Here is a 24,522-nt window from a genome sequence, read left to right on the forward strand (position 1 = left end):
GGCTTCCTGTGTTTCTCTGTCTGAGTTTTCTAGAACAAGTTGCCTAAAATGCTGGGCAGATAACAACGTGGCTCAGTAGCAACCAGTTGTATCTCCTTTTATTAGAATAATTCTTAGGTTTGGTCCATACAATTTTCCTATTAGATCAAGCCCCAAGCCCCAAGCCCCCCTCATGCTTGTGACACTCTTATTAATTAATTAACTAATTAATTATTTTGGTACCAGGAGTCAAACTCAAGATCTAGTGCTTGCCAAGCAGGCACTTGTGCTACTGAGCTAAATCCTTGGCTACTCTTTTATTAATGCATCCTTGTCTAACACCCTTATGTGTTGTTCATGTCACTCTTACCTTCTTGGGTCACTGTCAGAATGAACTATTCATATCTAATCATTGTCTGAAGATCTATTCTGGGGAGACCCAAACTGAGTAATTTGAAAAATATGTGACTTTTCCTAATTCTCTTTTTCTCACTGTTTCATGGGAACAATTCCTACCGGCGTGTGGGCTGGCTTCCGGCGAGGATATTTCTCCCTCTTTCAGCTTTTCCTTGTAGAGGGCTGTTCTCTGACGCATTTTTGTCACAATGTTGTGGAGTGTGGCATCAGCATTCTCATTTATAACAGGGACTCCAAGTGGGCTAAAGGAGGGGGAAAAAGTGGAGGTAGGAATGGGTCAATAGGGAGATACCTCTAGGAGACAGTTTATTTCTTTCTTTTTTTTAAAATTTTATTTAAGGAGAAAAAGAAAAGAAAAAAAAGCAGAGAAAGGGTACAAGTTATACAGATTTACAGAAAAAAATAAACAGTAGGAAATCACTAGTTAATGGATTACATTTTGGCATCCCCCTGTTCAAGTTACAAAATTAAAGCATATAAAGTGGACATTCCAACAGTGAGACTGCAAACAGTTCTGTTCAATGATCCAACAAAACTCAGTAATATCATTATCTATCTTATACACTTAAATATACATGCAGTTATATCATTTAGAGCACTTTCTTTTCCTCTCTTTTGTACAATGACAATTATACATATTGGGTTTTGTTGCTCCCACAGCTCTTATTTCTTTTTTGGAAGAGAGTAGAACCAAATGTGACATAACAGAACAGTCAGTCAAATCAAAAGGGTGGACGTAATAGATAATGTAAAATCATAATAAGAGGTTACCATAATGCCTCCCGCTATCTCTAATAGAATTGCCTATATCATTAGTTATAATAAAATTGAACAAAACAGTAAAGAACAAAACCAACAAAACCACAACATTGGAGACATTATAGGTCTTCAAAAGTAGATAATAGTCAACCAGAATGGGCGTCATAATGAATCCCACTATCTTCACAGCTGTCGCCTAAATTTTCGAGCCTGGTACTATCAAGCAAAACAGAATAGAGGAACATCGGTCAAAACAAGATAGTGAGAGCAATACAGGGCTTTAAATCAAGATAATGGAAAGTCAAAGTGGGTTACTATACTATATCCTATTTTTAAATTTATTTTTCCCTTAATTAAAAGGATAAAAAAGTAAATAATAAAATGGAGATTGAGATAAAAGAGGGCATAACAGCAAATCAGCACAGATCAAAACATAACCGTTTAAGCAAAATAGTGTTTCACCACAAGATTATCCCAACATAAAAGTAGTTAACATATTGTCTCTTTCCTTGAAATCTTTGAGCATAACTTCATATACTGTAGTATCAAATATATCAAAACAATGTAAAACCATTCAAGAGAATGACAGTATTACAGGGTATTTAGAATCAACTAACAGAAAATAAACAATGGTTTCTGTATAATCTCCTTGTCTATAAAAGATTTTGCTTGTAGTATCATATATAATAAAATCCAATAAGATACCACCTGTTTAGACCAATGGAGACAGAAGAACAAAAGCTTGATGAGACTTCAAAACAAGATGATACTAAATCAGTATTACCTCTTAAGACATCATTTTCTCCAAAATAGCTGTTCCTATCATCCAATCTTCTCTGCCTCATTTCTGTTGAGCTCTTTTTCTGTCATTAGTTGTCAGTTTGTCTTCTTTATTTTATTTTCTGCTCCATTAATTGTAGCCTCTCTTCTGCTACTTCTGGATTCTTTGTATTTTTCTTTTTTAGGATATCTTGCAGTATTCTCTGTAGAGTTGAATTGGTGGTTGCATATTCCCCTAGTTCCTCTTTATCCTGGAAGCACCTTGTTTTTCCATCAATTTCCAGGGATAGTTGTGCAGGATATATCAGTCTTGGCTGGAGATTATTATCTTTCAAAGCTTGAATTATTTCCCCCCACGCTCTTCATGATTTGATGGTTTGTGCCGAGAAGTCTGCTGTAATTCTGATGGGTGTTCCCTTGTAAGTGATCTGTTTCTTGTCTCTGACGGCTTTTAGTATTCTGTTCTTGTATTGGATTTCTGGAATTTTAATTATTATATGCCTGGGTGTAGTTCTGTTTGGGTTGTAGGTGGCTGGGGTCCTGTATGCTTTGTACAACTGAGTATCTTTACCTTTTGCTAGATTAGGAAAATTCTCCTGGGTTATTTCTGTGAGTAGCTTTTGTAGTTCATTTGTTTGTATCCCTACTTCTTCTTTTATGTTCTTAATTCTTAAGTTATAGACCCTCTTGTCATCTTCTAGTCTTTGTATTATTGCTGTTTGTTTCTTTGTTATTTTTAAGAAGTTTTTCATTTCATGCTCCCATATTACAAATCTGCCCTCCAGTTCAGATAATCTGTCCTTAGTTTCTTTCAAGCTGTTATGCCAGTTTTCAATAGACTTTTTAGTTTCCTGGTATTCTTTTTGAACCTGCTTCACGTATTCTATGCTTTCTCTATTTTCTCCATTAAACAATTCTCCCCTCTTTTTCTGTTCTTCCATTCCACCATCTGTTTTTTCTTGGGTGGTGCTTAGCATTTCTCTAACTATTCTGCTGATGTCTAGCTTCAGGTCATTAATAACTTCATTCCTGAACTTGTCTATGAGGGTCTCGAGATAGCGCTTTATGTCTATTGGTGCTGTGTCTGCTGTTGCCTCTTTCTCAGGATTAGGGGCCGAGGACCCTTTCTTGTTGATGCCTCTTCCCATATTCTTTGTTCCTTATATATGCAAGCACATATAGGAGGCCCAGCTTCCTTCCCTGTCAGCCACAGTCTTATTGAATTGCAATCAGGTGTTCCCGCCCACTGCAGCACAACAGGGAGTTACAGACCAGACAGCCTAGGCGGGGCCCACCCCTTCAGGTCACCTTCAGGAGCTGGGACCTGGGCTGTGCTAGCCTACTGGGTCTCAGCCACCAGTGTCATGTGGGCTAGGCACTGTTCACCAATCCTGCTTGAGAGGTGGATTGGTGACTGAAGTCACTGCAGCACCCTGTTCCCGTAAGTCTGCCAGGTTCCAGAATGTCCTCTGTTGGAGTCTCCTAGACCGTGGTGAAGAGACCCAGTTTTCCCTCACTCACCGGAGGTGGATGCACCGCTCCCCGCCCGTCCCACTCTCAACTCCATTCACCAATTCCGATTCTCAGAGCTTCTGCGCGTCTCTCTCCCTGCCAAGCTGATGCAGATGCAGGGGTGGCGGTGGGAAACCCAAATCTTGGCTTCCAATGGCGTGGGCTCCAGCTTCCACACTGAGGCTTTATCTGTTCCTGTTATAGCACCAGGATTGCATTCCCAGTTGGTTTCTCTCAGCCCAGTTCGTTATTGGATCACCGGGGCATATCTCCTCTTGCTTATGATTCCTTACTCAGCACCATTCCTGAATTCTAAGCTGGGTGTTTCAGAGAGCCTCCGTAGCTGCTGCTATCTGTCCGCCAAGTTCTCCCGGAAGTCCCGAGACAGTTTATTTCTCACCTTCTTTATACAATCAAGATTATTAACTTCCACTTGTTGCAATTTCAGAGAACAATTCAAACATGAAAATTTAATCAAAAACGTTACAGTAGACTATAGATTTGTTTGTTTGAAAAACGATTATTCTTGACAATATTGGATTGTGAGGGCCATGGTTGTGTCATTAAGTTGTACTACTAGAAGTTCCTAGGGTTGTATGACTAAGATCCCTATTTTTTTGTTATCAATTAGCTCTTGACTTGTTAGGGGCCTTAGTAGTTTTTACCAGGCTGAGATAATTCCTTGGCTAACTGATAGGAAGAAAATAAGGATCACAGTCTGTATACCGCAGGAACTGACTTTTTGCTAATATCCTGAATTAATATGCAAAGTAAATCCCTCTCCAGAAACTACAAATAAAAGTTTAGGCTGACTGGCACCTTGATTTCAGTCTTGTGGGACTTTAAGCAGAGAACCCAGCCAAGTCCACCTAGAGTTCTGATGTATGCAACTGTGAGCTAATCAATAGGAGCCTATTTTAAAACCCTGAGTTAGTGGTAATTTATTACAGAGCAATAGACAAGTAATACAAGTAGATTTTAATAACTTTTCCTTGTGGAAAAGCACGCAAGCAGACTAGCTCAGGGTATAGGATATAAACTTGTTTATTTCATAAACATCTGAATTTTCTTCAGTTTCCCTCAGAGCTCTCACTGTCTTTCTTCTTTCTGATATTTGAACCTTGGTCTACATGGGCCGATATATGCTGCTTTCATTTTCATTTCGTCACAATCTTAAATTGATACCCTTCCAACCTATTGCTTCACTTCCATGGGACTCACGATGGAACTGAGTAACATATAACTTTCAATTAAGAGCACTGTACTGTAACCCCCATTTGTGAACCCATTCTCTTCTTGGTCTTTGAATATATCACATCTACAACTGTTTACAGATCACTAGACTATTGATGTTTTTTTCTCTTCTATTTTTATTATTATAACTTATACCTCTTTAAAAGGTAAAAGTGCAGGTTCAGTATCAGAGATTTTTCATTTAGTCACATTTATAAGCCTGTTTAAGAAGATCGAAGACTTGGCTGTAATGCAAGAAAGATTCATCTAAGTCAATACAGAAATAGGTGGACACTAGGTTCATAAAAGCAGTAATTTTTTCTGTAAGAATTATCATAGATAAAGTGGCTGAGTCTGTTTGTAGTTGTTTCTGCATTTTCTGATGTATTCTATTGATCTTTGAATTGGTTTTTTAAAAATTTCCCCTGGACCATGTCATTTTTATCACAGTAGCTTTGTAGCATGATTTCAAGTCAGGGATTGTAATGCCTCATGCCTTGCCTCCTAGTTGTTTTTGCTAGTCTAGGTATCTTCTGGTTCCAAACAAATTTTAAGATTGTGTTTTCTAATTCTGTGACATATGCTGTTTGTATTTTGATTGGGCTTGCATTAAGTCTGTGGAAAATTTTGGGAATATGATCATTTTCACTATGTTGATACTTCCTACCCCAGAGCAAGAGATAATTTCCACCTTCTGATTTCTCTTTGATTCCTTTTTGAGAGTATTGTAGTTTTCAATGTAAAAGTCTTTTATTTCCTTTGTTAGGTTACTGGCTCATTTTTTTTTAATGCTATAATGAAAGATGTGGTTCCTATAATTATTTTCTCAGTGAGTTTGTGATTTTTGTACAAGAATACTATTGATTTTTGAGTGATTATTTTGTATCCAGCTATGCTACTGAATTTGGTTATTAAATCTAGAAATCTTCAAAATCTTCTATGTAGAGCATCATGTCATCTGCAAATAATAATAATTTAACTTATTTTCCTATTTTTATTCTTTTCATTTCTTTCTTTTGTCTAATTGCTTTGGCTATGTTTCCAGAACTATAGGAGTGGTGATAGTTAACATCCTTGTTTTCCTGATTTTAGAGTGAAAAATTTCAGTTTTAGTCCATTTAGTATGACATTGGCTATTGGCTTGTCATAGATGGCTTTAATCAAATGGAGATAAAGGGCATCTTTTCCAATATTCTGAAGGGTTTAATCATGAATGGGTGTTGAACTTTGTCAAATGTTTTTCTGTGCCCATTGTGATGATCATATGATTTTTGTTCTTGGCTCTGTTGGTATGGTGTGTTACATTTATGAAGGCTAAAACTAGACCCATGTCTCTCAACATGCACTAGACTAAAATCAAAATGGATCAAAGATTCAAATATTAAAACAGAAACACTAAATCTGCTGGAAGAGAGAATAGATAGAAATTTTAAAAACAGATGTGTGTAAAGACTTTATGAACAAAATCCTAATAGTATAGGAAATATTATAAATAATCAACAACTGTGATCTCATGTTATTAAGAAGCTTTTGCACAGTAAAAGAAATTATCAATGGAACTATGAAGTAACCCACAAGTTGGGAAAAAGTTTTTCCAGATATCAGAGGACTGATATCTGGAATGAATTCTAAATGAATTCTAAAAAGAATTAAAAAATAGCATACCTCCTTAATTTAAATCTGAAATAATAAAATTTAAATCTGAAATGAACAGATACTTGTTAGATGAGGATTAGAAATAGCAACTAAATATATGAAAAATGTTCAACATCATTGGTCATTCTAGTGATGCAAATTAAAACAATGCTCTGACTCCATCTCATTCCAGAAAGAATGGCTGTTCTCAAGAAATCAACCAATAACAAACCCTTCTTCACTGTTGGGAGTAGACTGGTGCAACTACTGTGGAAATCAGTGTGGAGATTCCTCAAAAACAACAACAACAACAACAACAACAACAACAACAACAACAACAATAACAGCAACAAAAAACTGGAGGTTCCACTTGACTCTGCTATTCCCCTTCTTGGTTTCTTCCTGAAGGAATATACACAGCAACATATGCATACTCATTTTTGTAGCAGCACAGTTTGTAATAGGCAAATCTTGATGAGTCAAAATGCCCATCAATCAATAAATCAAATGTGGTTTTATACAAAATGGAGTACCACACAAATTTATCTTTATAAAGATAAATTTGAGACATTTCTAAGTAAATAGATGTACCTAGAGAAGATACTCTTAAGTGAAATAAATTGGACACACATATGTAAATATCACGTTGTTTCTCTCGTGTGAGAAACCAAGTGTAGGTAAGGACTAAAATTTAGGATATTGTGAAACAGGAAAAGGATGTTCAAATGCCAAAGGGAATTAGTGAGGGGCAAAGGAGAAAGGAAGGAAGGGAAAAAATATTAGAAAAGAAAGAAAAATGGAAACAAAGCTTTTGTAAATAAGGAGTGGAGGGCTGGGGGTGTAGCTCAGTGGCATAAATGCATGCTTGGCAAGTGCAAGGTCCTGAGTTCAATTCCTGGTAGCAAAAAACAAAACAAAACAACCAAAAAAATAATGAAGGGGAAAAAGGCCTTGAGAGGAAGGCACAAGAATGGGAAAAATGTAGAATAAAAATATATTATGTACAGTACAAATTTTCTGTGATGAATTTAATCATTATGTATATCTAAAATGTACCAAACAATTAGTTAAATAAAGAATTATCATAGATTTCATCACATTTATCTTTTTCATGCATCTTAATATTTTAAATTTATTTCTTAATGGATACATAGAAATATAAAAATTTAGTCTATTTATGAGATATTATATGCTATTTATATGCATATATTGATTATTAAAAATTTAGTATGCTTAGAAGTATATTCATTCATCAAGAAGTTATTAAGCATATACTTTATACAGCAAAATAGATGATTTAGACAGTGGTGTTATAGAGTTTCATAGATTAATGAAGGTATAAATTAATAGGTAACACTAAATAATAAGGACACAAATAAGGTACTATGGGTTATACTGAATTTAGAATGGGGAAGTCCATTAAGTCTTAAGGGAATATAGAACTTTGATGGAGAAATAATTGACCAAAGTTTTAAGCCTTGTTAGCAATGTATCCGAAGTTATGAAAGAATGTAACATAATCAACAAACTTTTTGCTATGATTGAAGTAGTGTGTGTGTATGTGCGTGTGCGTGTGCGTGTGCGTGTGCGTGCGTGTGTGTGTGTGTGTGTGTGTGTGTGTAGCAGGACAGGTGGCAAGACTGGACTGGTTGGGTCTGAAAAGGCCAGATGAGTAAACAAAGTTGTGATGGTCCTGAATGTCATACTTTGGAGTTTGAACACTGAGCTTCAAAGAGGAGCCCATGTAGATGATGAAGCAAGTGAGGAGTCTGTGTCGACAGGTTCGAAGTTTAGAGAAGTGGAACACTGGAGAAGGGGGTGAAGAGGGGCTCAGTAAAGCATGGAGCTGAAGGAGAAAGTTACTCCGCTAGTTAGATGAGAGGTGATGAGAGAAATAGAAAGAAGAAATATTTTAGAGGCAGAAATCATAGGATACAGGGACTTTTGGTGAGATTTGGGTAACAATAAAGAATGGCTTGTAAGTTTTCATTAGGAAAGATTAGATTTATGAAGACAACATTAATATAAACAGGAAGTCAGAAAGCAGATGTTTATATGTGGTGGACGCATAGGAAAAAATGAGTTCTTTTCTGATGTAGGTTCATTTCAAGGTCTTGTAGGACTCTGTGTGATAGGTCTTTGTCTCACTGAGGAGGCATTTAAAAACAGTTCTGGGAACAAAAACTTGGTGGTCGTAGCTCGCAAGGGACATTTGTAGCATCATAGGTGAATGACATTGTCCCAGACTGTGAAGTTTTCAAGGTCAGAGTTACAGCTTTACTTTGCCCTCCACAAGACCTGGGACAAAATAGATTTCGAATAATTGCTTATTGAGTAAACCTGCTAGTTCTAACCTTTCGTTTGACCTTTCTTGATGTGCCTCAGTGCTTTAAAGAAATCTATAAAAGGCAAAGTTGAGGGGGTTGCTGGATCATTAACTATAAAGTCAGGTATTCAAATTGTCAAAATGTCTGATTCAAGTCACAGGACCTAAGGGGCACAACTTTTCTTTTCCTGAATTAGCTATAAGCTGTAACTAACTATACAATTGCCATTTAAACATACCAGTTTGTATTAATATGTCTCATGGTTAAAATGCTAAAAATAATATTAGAAAGCATGTTATTTCAAATACATATCTATATTTCAATTACTAAACATTTTTTTCTGTGTTAGCTGAAAGATTTATATATGAATGTAGTTCATCTTTCTTTGACTTTTTTTCTAGTGATCTTTTCTTGTCTTTTTCTCTGCCTGTGTACATATGGAAATTGTGAATGAATTTTTCTCTAGGTAATTTGGTAACAACATAAAAAGACAAATAGAGAGGATGAAATGTATATTTCTTGCAATAAAGAACCAAATGAGAAGAGGAGACCAATAAATACAAAAGGGATTTTGTACTGTTTCATCTGAGCTAAGTGTGCTGTACCGATATTTCCAGTGTGAATGTGTCATTATATGTTTTTAAAAGGATTATTTCTCATAATTACATAATGAAAGACTTGGTAAACAGCAAAAATATTTTATAAATTTTGATAAACAAATTTTGAAAGATATTTGGAAAGCTAAGTGTTTACTTTTGAAAGAAAATCTTCTTGGATCGTCTCTTACTGAAAAATGGGAGATTTCTAAATTTGATTTATAAGACTCCATGGAAGAATAAAGAATTAGCTATGCTAAAATGAACTTTATAACTTTAAACATAAAGGTATAGAGAGAACTGATTGAAACTAAAAATAGAAAAAAACCCCAGAATTATAATAATATTCCTTTCTTCTTTAAATCTATTAGAAGTATAAGCAAAAAAAAAAAACCCACAAAAAACAAAAACAAAAACAAACAAACATGTCTTTGGGTTCACAGAAGTTTTTGCTCCCTGGGCTACCGCATAATAGCAAGGCTTGGTGAGAAGCAGGCTTTTAAAAATTTTTTTGCTAAAGTGGGAAATAGACTTCCTTGAAATGATAGAAAAATAAGCTTGTGGTTGGTAGGTGTACTCAGGAATATTAGGTTCTTTATTTAGTTATTTATTTATTGTCTTGGGGATTAAACCCAGGGAGTGTGCACTGAGATACATCCTCAGGCATTTAGAAATTTTTTTTTAATTTGAGATAACAGTCCTGCTAAATTGCTAAGTTTCCCAGGTGGGAGCAAACCTGTGATCTTCCTGCCCTAGCTTCCCAGAGCACTGAGATTACAGATGTGGGTCACCAAATCTGGCAGAATAATAGTTTTAAGAAAGTGGATACAAACACAGTATAAATCTTGAAATTTAAAAAAAATTGTCTATATTTATTGGTACTCTTAGAAAGTTTTCAAGTACTCCAGAAATAATAATTTCTCTATTTTAAGATTTTCTGCTTTAGCATAACCTGAGAAAAATAATTAATTTTTAAAATATTTTTTGAACTTCTTTTTTATTTTTTACTTACTTATTGATTTATTGATATGTAGCCCAGGTAAGGCTTGAATTCACAATTCTCCTGCCTCAGCTTTCCAAGTGTAGGGATTGTAAGTGTATGCCACCATGCTCAGCTAATTTCTTTTTTTATTTTGAATTAATATGTAATAACTGTTCTGTGAGACACACTGAAATAAATCCAAACATATAAAATATAATGTTAAAATCAGGATAACTAGCATTTCCATCTCTTTAAGCAGAATTTCTTGTTTCTGTATGTTGGGAAACTTGAAGCTCCTTCCTTCTAGGTCTTTATAAATCACATACTAAGTTGTGTAAACTATAGTCATGCTACTAATCTGTGGAATACTATTACTTGTGTCTCTCACCTAACTGTATTTTGGTGCCCATTATCTAACCTTCTCCTATCCCTCTCTCCAGTACCCTTCTAGCTTGTAGTGAACAGTATTCTATTCTTTATTTCTATCAGTTCAAATTTTTAGTTTCCACCCATGAGTGAGAGCGTGTGCTTTTTGTCTGGGTGTGGCTTAGTTCTGTGCCTGACTTAATGGAATGTCTTCCAGTTCTATCCATGTTGCTGCAATTGACCGTATTTATTCTTTTGTTTTAGCAGCAGAATGATATTACATTGTGGTATCACATTTCCTTTAAGATGACTGCTTTTGATGGGAGTGGTAAAATGGGGAGGTGGCAGTCAGGAATGAGTTTACAGAGGACATGGTATTTGTGATAAATTTCAAATAGTAAACGGCAGGCTGGGGAGGTGGGTAGCTTTGTGGTACAGCTCTTGACTAGCACCCATTAGGCCTTGGGTTCAACTTACAGTGCTGGAAATGACATGGTAAAAGTGACTCCGTGGTACTTTGTAGTTAACCTTTGGATGAAAACTCATTCCCAGTTAGCCATAAAACCCACATGGGAGGGACAAATGGTTACATCAAACAAGACATACTGACCCCTGTCCGCATCCTGTTTGATTAATGACCTAGATATTTGAGAGAGACCTTATGGCACGCTTGTAAAATTAAGGGAAGTAACATAGTTGCTACAGTTACCAAGAAACTTGTTAAATGTATAAAAACCTCTGACAACAAAGCTTTGCAATTGGCATTAGCTGATTGCTGACCACTGTTCATCAACTAATAAAGCTTACTTGTGTCCATTTTGGGCCTCCGTGAGTATCTTTTGCACTTAAGCCATAATGGAAAAATGGGAGGAATCTGGTTTTGACTAAATAAAGGGTAGATGTTAAAGGCAAAACTTGATAAGTTGAATAAAGACAAGTTCATTGCAGCCTTGTCCAATACAACACAGTATTAAACACTTCAAAAAGGAATGGCAAATCATCTATAATTTGTCTGGAAAGGTCAATTGAAACAGAAGCATAGAAGCATAGCAGAATTCTAAGTAGAAGAGTTACATGGTTAACTAGGTTTTGCACAAATAATTGGAAAAAGAAAGAAGATCATCAGTTGTGAAGAGGAAGTATGACTTGAAGAAGGGAGAAAGACAAGTTAAATTATGTGAGTTAGCATAAAAGTATGAAATTCCAAGTTTGGTCAGTGTACTACTCTGAATAGTACTTGCTAAAATTCATGTTCACTGGGAATCTCAATGTATGATCTTATAAGGTCTTGGCTGATACAAATACAAATTGTCCCTGTCTTAGAATTATGCAATATATAAATTCTTGGCTTTATGAGGGGCAAAAGTGGTAAGCATTCAGTAGAAACTGTACTTTAAGCTTGGAATCTTGGGTTGCTCTTGGGCCAGTGACAGGCGTGTGATTCTGCTGGGATGCTGGGTAGCAGCAACGAGCCAGTCAGCCACGCCTTTGTGAGGGGGAGCAACATGTACTCCCTAGCATACTGTGTTGCTAAGCCATGATATACAACAGCTTGGGTAGATTAAATTCATTTCCAATGTATGACGCTTTCAATTTAATGAGGGTCCTATTTGATGTATTGTTACAAACTGAGAAACATCTTTATTTGAGTTGAATTTATATTAGGGTCAGGTGAGCCTTTAATCTAATAACTATAGTCCTTATGAGAAAGCCATGTGAAAAAATAGTGAAGACACAGAGGGAGAACATCACGTGACTACAGGCCGGGATTGGAGTGCTGATCTGTAAGCTAAAAGCAAGCATCTGAAAGATGCTATGGAGTTACCAGCAACCAGCAGAAGTAGGCGACAGGGATGCAGCAGGTTGTCCCTGAGTGCTTCTTAGAGGACCAGCTTTGCTGAGCTCTTGATTTTGGGTTTAGCCCCCAGAGCCGTGAACATAAATTTCTGTTATCTTTAACATACTTAGTTTAGGGTAATTTTTTAGGGCAGTCCTACGAAACTTAACGAGTCAGCAGCATGGACACTTGTGATACCACATGGACAACTTGGATGGAATTGTGAGAGAAATAGAAATCCATTTAGTTCAGTATGGGTTAAAGTTGGGAGGTGAATTAAGAACCGAGATCTCTAATTTAGTGCAGTAGGTAACTGAGAGGAAGTTGGGTCTGGAAATCAGAAGGGAGGACTCAATTGGAGATGTTGATCAAGGAATCAGCAGGCTAGAGGAGATGATGGAATTTATTCAGTGAATGAGATCACTGGTAAAAGCCTGCATAAAAAAGATAACACTGGGAGCTCATAACCTTGGAATTTGCTGACATTTAAGGAACAGCATTAAAAAGTGGAACTGAGAAGTAGCAATTAGGCAGATCTAAGAGAGAAAAATGTCACAAAACAGGGAAGGTAAGAGTTTGGAAAAGGAGGTCACTGTGTGTCACTCTGCACATGAAGTGAGTAGAATGAGGGTTAAAAGAGGGCTTTAATTTTACCAAGTAAGATTTCACTGGTAGTCTTAAGAAAATTGGTTAGAAAAATGTGTAATTTTATCAAATTTCACCATTTTCTTCACATACTTGATTAGTTTGTAAAACGGATATATAACCATGCATTTGTACTTAAATACTAGCTTATATTTTTAGTCATTACATTCTAAAATCACTTAAAAGTAGTTTTTATTTTCTCCAATAAAAATCTTTAATAGATTTTTTCTTTTGCAAAGTTTACTAGATTCTGCTTATTTTTTAATTAGAAGTTTATTCATTTTTTTAAATGAGAATTCATTTTTCAAAAATGTAATTTAGAGTTGGGCTGGGGATTTAGCTCAGTGGCATAAGCGCCTGCCTGGCAAGTGCAAGGTTGTGAGTTCAATTCCCGGTACCAATATATATATATATATATATATATATATATATATATATATATATATATAATTTAAAGTCCTTTTACATCAAGTCTTTTTGCTTTCTTAAATAATATACAGGAATTAGGCAAACAATATTCTATCAAAATTTGGGAATCTTTTTGGAGACAAGAGAGTTGGTATTTGTGTGTGTGTGTGTTTAGGTAATAATTAGTGAAAAATTCAAAGCATTACTCTTAAAACATATCTACAGAAAAAAATCTGCTTTGGATAGGGGAACGTTTTTGGGAGTATAACTTTATGAATAAAATAATAGAAAATAACACAGTTCTGATTTTTATTCAAGTATCTGGCTATCTACCATGTAGCCTACAAATTTTTTACATGTCTTTATGAGTATAGATATAACTCAACCAATCTCTTCTTACATTTGTCAATGCTACAAAGATTTTAAATTGTTTATCAAATTACAGTTATGCATATGGTATTATTTTCACACATTAGTTTGTACATATGGTAATGTACATATGGATATTATAATACAGAATTTTTTAACCTGTTATGCTTTTTTATTTAGAGAAAAAAAGCAGAATAAAAGAAGGGTAGAAATAACACAGAATTTCAAAAAAATTAAGACTAAGAAATCACTAGTTGATAAATTACATATTGTCATATTAGAAATAGTTGTTCAAGTTACAAAATCAAAGCATAAAAAGTGGAAAATCAAACCATGGCAGGGCAAACCATTCTGTTCAATGACCCAACAAATACTTAGAAATACGGTCATCTATCTTACACACTTAAACATACATACAGTTATGTCCTTTAGAGCACGTTCCTCCTAAGTTATTCTTTCTGTGCTTGCAACATGCTGCAATGCATTCATGCTGCAAAATCTGTTGCCTCATTCCTTGCTATCAATATGCTCCCTAGAGCTTTTTTCTTCTATTAATCTTTAAGTGCTGGGCATTATGTTCATGATGTTTACTTTTATTGTTAGTGAATAACATTTTAGTGGGTGATAAATACAGTGGTAACTAATCATATTAAAAGCTAGGTAACTACTTTAAGAGTAATATTCCCCAAAGACTAAGAAAAATATTGCCACATACACTGTGAATTTAAATCTCTAAGACTCATGTGCACACATGCACACATGCATACACATCAACACACATATGGAACAGCAACTCTGCCCACCTTTTACTCTGATTAAAAGGAGAATGAGTGAACACAGAAATACAAACATAAAATATTGTAGCACCAATACTTACATATCAATAAAAATTTAAAATTCTTTAGTGGTTTCAGATGTTTCTCTTTCTTCTTCGAGTGGGTAAGCAGTAAACAGAAGGACTATGTTTTTACCATTTTTTCCTGTATAATGACATCCTGAAAAACTCCACTTGTATTCACAAGAGTTCTTAAAAGTTGTTGTGTTTGGAAAGTTATGAGGTTTGTTTTGTGGGTCTTATATACTTATTCAAGAGTTATTCATTGTAATCCTACACACAGTAAGTACTTTGAATTAGGAAAGATAACTCCCTTGATATTCACTCTGAATATTCTCTATTTAATATCCCTTTCTTTCTTATGCTCTTACATTTGTTCTTACTTATTCATTCTAAATAAATTGAGGAAATTTTTACATACAATCTGTTCTATTAGAATATATTATGATTGGATTGTGTCCCCCCAAATCACATGCTTATCCTCTAAATGACTGTTTTTAGATAACATGTCTTTTTTAGGGGGACTTTAATATGACAGGATTGATGACCTTATAAGATGAGAGATATCAGAGGATATCTTTCTTTCTCTTTTCACAGACACACGAGCGCATACAGAACAAAGCTATTGGAACTACAGCAAGAAAATAACCAATTAAAAGCTAGGAGAGAAATCTTACCAAAAATCAGTCCTGATACCACCTTGTTTTGGCAGCAAAAGCAGACTGATACATACAAATACATGGGTGTCTAAACAAGTGATAAAGTTATTTTTAAAAGCAGATTGAAAGTTAGACCAAGATAATAGGTTGAATATTGTAAATCCTTAGAAATGATAGCAAAGCTGTTTTTTTTTTTTTTTTTTTAATCTGCATACTGGAAAGCCAAGCATCTTTACAAGTAAACCAGGAAGTAAGAGAAGTTTCTGATAGAAATAAATGGATTTGTATTAACTCATTTAACGCTTACAAATTGTAAAGTCCTTCAGCACATGTGGTTTGTTGTTATCAGTGAAGAAATTCACTATTCAATACACTAACCAGAAAGGTTTGTTGCAAGGAAAGGGGTTTCTAGGAGTGTTCTACCCTTGGAGGGAGTAGAGACCAGAAGCCAGAAGGGTCCATGCTCAACCACATTTGGAGCTGGCAAGTGGGTTGTTCTCCTTCCCTCCAAACTCAAAGGGAGTGGAAGGAAGCAGATACAACGGCCTCTAGGTAGTAAAAAAGGGTTTTATGGGGAGGAGCAGAATTTTATTCCATGTGGATGGCAAAAATCAGAAAAATGGAGAACTGAATGTTCAGACAATGAGTTAGTGTTCAATACCTCTTGGCAATATTTTACTCACAGCCTCTGTAGGAAGAATACAATACGTAGAATAATATCTACACAAAGGCGTACTAGGCAGAGTTACAGAGGGTGTAAGGTGGGGAGATTGAGTAGGAAGGGTTTTGGTGGGATTGATCCTTTCCAAGCATAGGCAAAAAACAGGGGCCATAGTTTATAGGGATTTAAAAGCCTCTAAAAATTAAAATTCAGTTTGTTTTTATTATTATCATGTGTCAAAAGCTCTTCCCAAAGCTCATAAGATCTTCAACCTCAAAGTAGAGTTTCTTGTCCCATCTTTTTATGCTACTGATCTGTACAAGTTATGGAGAATTTCAAGTTCAAATCTGGTCATATAAGCCAAAATTATCAATAGTAAGAAAATAATGAAAAACTAACTCACAAGAAAATAAAATTAACAAAACTGACAGTAATTTCAAGAAAGAAACATATCTTCATACATCTAAGAAAGAATATGTAATTTACATTAATTGGGATAGATTACTATATATGATAGTCAACTGATATTTGGAGATAGAAAATTTGATTATGTAAAATACAAAAAAAAAAAAAAAACCAAAGTGAAATATGAGTTTAGCTAAATAGCAGGATGAACACTGCTAAAGAGAGAATTAGCTGAAGATTTCTGCCTGCAAAAAGCATAGAAAGACAATAATTGTAAAAAATACAAGAAAAAATCAGACAGGATAGAAGGTGAGAAAGTCATGGATCTAATACCTTTCTAAGTTCCCAAAGGGCAGAATATAGGAAAAGGAACAGATAAATTAGTCCAAAACATCCCAGAGAATTTTATTCAGAGTTGAAAATTGCACAAATTTTCAGGTTAAAAGAGGTCCTCAAAGGTGAAGAGAGAGAAAAAAAAAAAAAAACAATTCTAAACCTGTACATTGTTATCAGTCGCAGAACACTGAAAGTATAGATAAAAATCCTAAAATTTCCCCGAGGATGAATGAAACACAAACTTACAACAAGCAAAATCAGCTCTGTATCAGATTTCTCAATGATAATATTGAGTACTAGAAGCTAATGAAACAGTAGCTCAAATTTGTAAGGATGAATGAATTCTTGAAATTAACGCTGCTGACATCCTGTGTAAGATCATCTCTGCTTTGCTGAGGGAAAATAGCTTTCAAGCACAGCTATCCCAGGCTCAGCATGCAGCAAATACAAATTTTGCATCAGCTATTAAATGGTGGATTTTTCCTTTGACACTAAAAAAATACTTAAAAATTAAAAGGCCCTGAAAGAGGATGATGCAGATGCAGATGCTGGAATTTTTGTTAGTGTAAATGAAAAGCTCTGGGAAAAACCATTTTGAAAAAGTTCCATGAGAAAGAAGGACATGTTGTATTTGCAGGTGAGGCTGTGGGTGTACTCACCAAAACTGTCCACCTTCAGTGAGACCTGCCTTAACAACTAATCCATGTACAGATGGACTTACTACATGGGAGAGGGGAAAAAACCTAGTGAAAAGATGAGGCACAGTTTTCTTTTGACCACTATATAAAGCACAGTAATTTTAGAGGTGGACATGGTGGTACATGCCTGTAATTGCAGCTACTCAAGGGGCTGATGCAAGAGGATTGCAATTGCAATGCCAACGTGGACAGTTTAGCAAGACCTTGTCTCAGCATAAAAAGTAAAAAGGGCTGCTTACATAGCTCAGTGGTAGAATACAGTACTTGCCTAGCATGTGTAAAACCCTGGGCTCAATCCCCTCTAACAGGGACAAAAATGGCACAGTATTTCTAATGACTACTAACACACAGTGAATGGATAGATTGAATCCTGACTCTGCTTATCCTATTATAAATAAATTGGAGAGATACAGGAGATAAACAGAGGATGGGAAGGTTTGCCCAGGAGTGTGGAACTACTTCAAATGCCCAAAACAAATATTGGTTGGAGGTAGATTTGCCATCTGCCTGACAGTAGCATACATGGCTGAGGTCTGGAGAAGAAAGCAGGAAATCAAGATGCGGAAACTGGTTTCATTCACAAGTATGTGTGGAGGGGGCCCGGCAGGAATGGGTTCCATTCAGAGCAATTCAATAATCTAAATGCAAATGGAGATAATTGTAGAAAGTGGGAAACCGAGAGTTTCAACGAGAGAGAATCAATGAAGCAAACTTGCATGGGAATCTCGAGAAACCAGAAAGAGCTCTGAAGGAAGGCAGAGTGGGGATGCTTACAACCAGACACGTGGATGAGGTCATTATTCTGCAAATCGGCTATAGGGTGTCAGGAGAGAAGTCTAAACTTTGGCAGCCTGTGTGTGACTATGGAGCCTGGAGAACCCCCTCCCTGGCCATGACCTCTAGAAATTAGGAGGGTTAATAAGCGGCTGGGAATATGTCTTGTGTTGCTTTTTAAGTTTGAGTGAGTAGCAAAATGGAAGTATATTGGCAGCAAAATATTTGCACAGCTTTTTTTCTATGAAAACATAGATATCATTTAGACTTCCGGTAGACAACAATAGCGAATAAAGGAAAAATGCAGAAGGAAAATTCAGTTTGATATTGTAATAAAGGACAGAGCAGCACATATATTTAAGGGATTCTTTGAATGTCAAATTAATGACCACATTCTTCCCTTCTTTTAAATAAAGAGCTTTAGGAGACAATGAGTTGATCTGACCCACGAGACTCAGACAACACATGTTGAAAAAAGATGACTATTAAATGAAAGGAGGAAGTGTTCAACTTTCATTGGGAATAGATTAATAAAGAGCAAAATGAAATTAAATAAATTTCTGATAACCACTAAAACTTATGGAAAGAACTGTATTGTTAGTCTGGTTATATAATGAAACTTTCCTTAAGATGTAGGCAGCTGGTACTAGTCTCTATTTTGTGAAGAAATCTGTACTGTCTAGGTCACTGCTAGAGTCTTGATTGCTGTCAGTTATCTCCTGCTGAGGATAGACCTGCAGGATATTTATGCCACCATTATAAAGCCACCAGCTGATTTGTTCCAAACATTCAAAAATAATTCAAAGAAGGGAAGATAGTCTTTTGAACAACTAGTGCTGGAACAATTGGACATTCATAGGCAAAAGAGTGAATTCCAATTGAAATCTCATATTTCATACACTAACTCAAAATGGATCACTGACTTAGGTGGAAAACATAAAAAATTGAACTTTTTTTTAAAGAGAGAAAAATCTTTCTTTGGACCTAAAACTGGCAAAGAATTCTTAAATTTAACATTAACAGTCCAGTGCATAAAAGGAAAACTCGATATATTACACTTCATTAAATTTAGAAATACTGGCTTTGTGAAAAATTCTATTAAGAGGATAAAAGAAATTTCTGATTGGGAGAAAGTATTCGCAAACTACATAGCTGAAAACTACCTAGACGGTATGAAGAATTCTCACGATTTAACAGTAAAAGGAAACAAAATGCAGTAATCTTATCATAAAGGGAGAAAACACATGAACAGATACTTCACATATTCGGGTACACAGATGGCAAATAAGCACATGAAAAGATGCTCTGCATCCTTAGCTATTAGGAAATGCAGATTAAAAAAAAATGACGTAGCACTAGTGCTTCTCCAGTTGGCTAAAGTAAAACCAAGTGTGAATACCAAGTCCAGCAAGCCTGTGAATAAACTGGATCACTTAGGCATTGCTGGGTGAAGTGTAGAATCCTATACCTACTGCATCTTGACTATATATATATATATATTTATATATATATATATATATATATGAATGTATGTAATTGTAATGACAATTACATATGTATGTATATTTATAGTCATATGAATGTTTTCACTTACAGTTTTGAATATTTTATCCCAAAATGTATGTTCATACAAAGAGAGCATAAACTTCAGTCTTATAAACTTATGTTCACACAAAGATATGTGTACAAATATTTATAATGTCATCACTTACCATAATTATAAAATGGAAATATTGTAAAAGTCCTTCATTGAGTGGATAGTTATGCAAACTGTAGTACACATCAATATCATGGAATACTTATCAGCCAAAGCAAATGAACTAACAAATGAATAAACAGACATGAATTATTGATGCAAACACAACTTGGATGAATATCTGGAGAATTATATTCGCTAGAAGCCAGTCTTAAAGAATTACATAATAATGATTCTATTTATGCACTACTTTAAAAATGACAAAACTGTAGAAACAAAGAATAGTTCTTGTCAGGGCTAAGGCCTGGGATATAGGTGTAGAGATAAGAAGGAAAAGAGAGTTCAGTTATAAAAGGGCAACACGAGAGATCTCCGCAGTGATGAAATTGTTACGTATCTTGCCTGTGGTGGGGATATGTAAATTTGTACATGTGATAAAACTGCTTAAGACTAAATGCACACAAGCATGCACGTATGGCTAAGTACAAGTAAAAAGGAAATAGAGTAAAATTAGTAGATTTCCCCACGTTAATACTTGAGCTGTGATATTTGTCTTTATAGTTTTGGAAGATATTATCCCTGGAGGAAATTGCGTAAGGGGTACACAGGCTCTTTTCATAGTAGTATTTCCAGGGAAATAAATATAAAAATCTTTTCTGGTTTTGGGAGACAGGCTCTCACTACACAGTTCAGGCTGGCCTTGAATTCACTGTGGAGCCCCAGGCAGGCCTTGAACTTGCAGCAATCCTCCTTCCTCAGCCTCCCAAAGGCTGAGATTACAGACTCGTACCACCACACCTGAAAATAAATGAAATGTTTAAAAAAAATTCTTTACCTGGTAGCAGGCCACCAGCTTAGCTGTGTCCTGAGTACTTGGGTAGACACATAGTGCTGTGATTGCTACTGAGAGTGAGTCTTCACGCCAGGCCTACTGAATCAGAATGTGTGTTTAAAAAGCTCTTTCAATGACTACATGCACATTAAAAGTTGAGAACCATCATTTCAGAAGAGCAGTCTTAAAAATTTAAACCCATAAAGTGCTAACAGGATCCCACTGTTTCTAAGATAAGATACTCTTTCTTTTTTCTTGATGATAGGAAATCCTGAATTTTCTGAACTACTATGTCAATTTGACACACGATTCTCACAAAAATTAGTGAGATGGGCTTTGTTATGCTATTTTCAGTTTAACTAATTGCAGCCCAGTCTACTGGATTGCAAAGCCAGTCATGCAAGTGGGTGACAGAGGGCTATAAACAAATTATAAGAGCCCTATAGAAGAGAGAGAGGAAAATATTTATAATTATAATTCAATGTTTGTTCATCTTAAAAGGTAAACATTTTGATTTCAGGAAGTCAAACTGATATTGCAATAAAATATTTTTTAAGAATAGAGAATATTAAGAGTACATGAAACAGAACTCTAAGGGAAGATAGTTAGTTGGGCCCTGTTTCAGCAGAATGTACTGGAAGGTAAGATTGTTAAGATTTAAACTGAGTGACCAACTTAAACTTAGTTTGTTTATTTGTAAGGTAAAACTATTTTTCTATTTTAAAATATAGGTAACACGTATTGCACAGGAGAATAATAAATTATGAGAAAATATTTTTGAATCTTTAAGAGGAAAATATGAAAAACTAAGAATACCATATGGTACTATAACATAAATTTCTAAAGCTTTGTCTTCTCTTCCTACCTTCCTTCCTTCCTCTTTCTTTCTTTCTTTCTTTCTCTCTCTCTCTGTTTCTCTCTCTCTCTGTTTCTCTCTCTCTCTCTCTCTCTCTCTCTCTCTCTCTCTCTCTCTCTCTCTCTCTCTCTCTCTCTCTCTCTCTCTCTCACTTGCTTTTGTTTTTTTTTTATTTTTTGAGGGAGAATCTCACTCTGCAGCCCAATCTGGTCTCAATCTCATAGTGATCCTCCCGCCTCAGCCTCTTCGGTGCTGGGATTATTGGAGTGTGCCACTATGCCTAGCTCCCAAATCTTTTTCAGAGAGGTGGACCACTCTGCTGATTAACACTATCATCATATTTTACACATATGCCTTGTGCACATAATTTGTATAGACTGTCACATACTGTATTACTCTGAATATTTGACTCAAATACCCTAGTTTCTGAAGGATGTAACAGCACAGAACTGTGAAACTAACTCATAAGTCATATGGCATAGCTAAAGGAGCTTGCTATTTGATCTATTTGTAGTCATTGCAGATCTTGAATGTTCATTACAGATTTTTATGTAAATCAGGAATATCTATAGTCATAAATTTGCATCTGTAACTTGATTCCTTTTAGCGAAAGTGACAGAATCCTCTTATTGGTTCCAAGCCAACTGCAAAAGCAATGCAAAAGAGATTGCACCTTTAAAGTATTGCAGATATCTAACTGGATCCGTTTTTTTAATTTGATATTTAAGCGGTGGGGGAAATTGTCAGTGGAGATGTGCATGGTCCTTTTGGAGACTGAGGTTTGTATTTGGCTTTCTAGTAATATCATGAACTCAGAGTGTTTTGGGTTTAGTAAGAAGCTAGGATTAATTATGGTCCTGCCATGCTACCTATAGCACCAGGCTTTTAAACTTCTTATTCAGCTGGTAAGATACTGTTGTTCAAATGGCTTTAAATGCAAGTAAGGTGATATTGGAGGCAAAAAATCATAGTGCCATGGCTGGAGATAGGCATATGTTGCCACTATACTCTCATATAATATATATTTTACTTGTTATATGTAGAGAAAATTAAAATTTGTGTTCCTGGAAATGGACTTTTGGATCTTTAGTTAAAAAAGAGTATAGAAAATTACAAACACAGTAAGAAACTCTGAAACCTAAGCTTTACTAGTATAGGTGTAGCATCACCCTGAAGTTGTTAAAGATGTGTTCGAAACAGTTTAGTGTTTTAAAACCCACCATCCACTTCACACTCACTTGTATGGTTACAATAAAAAGAAATGGGAAGGAAGTATTGGCAGGGAAGTGGAGAAGTTGGAACCCTTGTACTTCCTCATAAACTGTCAAAATATGGTTCAGTCATGGTGGGAAACATTTTGGAAGTTCCTCAAAAAGATAGCATAGAAATATTATTTTGATATCAAAATTCCACTCTTAGGTATATAATCAAAAGAATACAAGCAGATACTGAAGAACATGTACATGTATATTTATAATAGTATTATTCACAGTAGGTAAAAGTTGGAAACTCCTCTAATGTCCATAAATGTATAAAGTGAATGAGCACATTATAGTGTGTACATACAATGGAATATTATTTGGCTATAAAAATTGAGATGCTGATACAGGGCAACAACACAGATAAACCTTGAACACATTATGCTAAGTGAGAGGGCAGACACAAAAGGCAACATGTTGTATGAATCCATTTGTATAAAATGCTGAGAATAGAGAAATCCGTGGAGCTAGAATACATACTGATGGATACTAGGAACCATGAGGAGAACGGGGAAAAACTGTTTTATGGGTAAAAAGAATTTTACTTTAGAGTGACGTAAATGTTTTGGAAGTAGAAGTGGTGGTTATACAAAACTGTAATTGTATTAAGTACTGATGAGTTGTTCATTTAAAAATGTTTAATTTTATGTTCTAGGAATTGTCTTTCAATCATTATTTTAAAAAAATCCACCACCATTGATTCACTCAATGAACATTTATTGATATATTAGGATTTTGACCAGGAGCTAGAAATATAAAGCCAGTAGATCTTCCCTTCAAGAAGTTTAATGTAATATAGGACAACATTAGATTATAGGAATGAAGTTTCAAAACTAATCAAATGCTTATAGAGTACTTATTGTTAACAGGTATCTGAAGATATTGGAAAGGTAGGGCTTATTACTTGTTTTTAAAAACTTTCAAAATTAAAAAAAAACACATGTTAACACAGTTGCAGAATTATGTGGCATTCACAGTGACTGATAATGAGTGTCACAGTGAGAGTCAAGAAACCTTCACAAATAACACAGGGTGTTAGATGATTGTGAAAGGTAAATGGGTTTCGGTGGTGGAGCGTGCTGTGCTGTGAGGGTCAGAGAGTGAACAGAAGCCTGGGCGTAGGAGGCTTGCGTCTGGATCTCTTGAGCACTAAGTAGAAGACATGTGGAAATATTTTGGATAGCATATTTGCCTTCTCACTTTTATAATTGCAGATATTTTAATCTTGAACTTAATGTTAGACTGTATATGCTTTTTACATTGTTCTTCAATTGTTTTTCCTCTGGGAACCTAGGTAGCATACATCTAACCTCTCTTCCATACAATGAAGAGAAACTCTTGAAAGGTAGTCATCATTCCTCTCCCAACATGAAACACAGATTTTCAGGATTACTATGTTACCAAGGAAGTTTCCATGTGGCATAATATCATCATGGGTATCTTTCTCTGGAAGTGCTTTATTGTGTCAGAGTTCCTGTCTGGGAGAGATCCCAGGGAGAGAACTGAATTTTGCAGGTAGGTTGAATTAATACAATTAACAGTAGTAGTTGCATTCTGTAATTATATGATCTGTTGTTTCAGACTGATAGACTTTCAGTGTTGCGTGTTTCAATGTTGGCTCAGCCTCCTCCTTATCCAAGTCTCCTATCTTTCTAATGTGGCTCAT

The 24,522-nt window shown here is 35.4% G+C and overlaps 1 protein-coding gene across 2 annotated transcripts in view; it reads right to left on the reverse strand.

Moving 5' to 3' along the window:
* Positions 1-24,522, reverse strand: part of Cngb3 (cyclic nucleotide gated channel subunit beta 3) — a 142,211-nt gene that overhangs the window by 74,345 nt on the left and 43,344 nt on the right. For both annotated transcript variants that reach the window (XM_063257530.1, XM_063257529.1), the window contains exon 4: positions 496-638. In XM_063257530.1, coding sequence (XP_063113600.1) covers positions 496-638 — 143 coding nt within the window. The remainder of the gene's footprint in view (positions 1-495; positions 639-24,522) is intronic.

Source organism: Cavia porcellus, unplaced genomic scaffold, assembly GCF_034190915.1.
Source record: "Cavia porcellus strain 051 isolate PalLab524CR breed Dunkin Hartley unplaced genomic scaffold, mCavPor4.1 scaffold_10, whole genome shotgun sequence".
Classification (NCBI taxonomy): domain Eukaryota; kingdom Metazoa; phylum Chordata; class Mammalia; order Rodentia; family Caviidae; genus Cavia; species Cavia porcellus.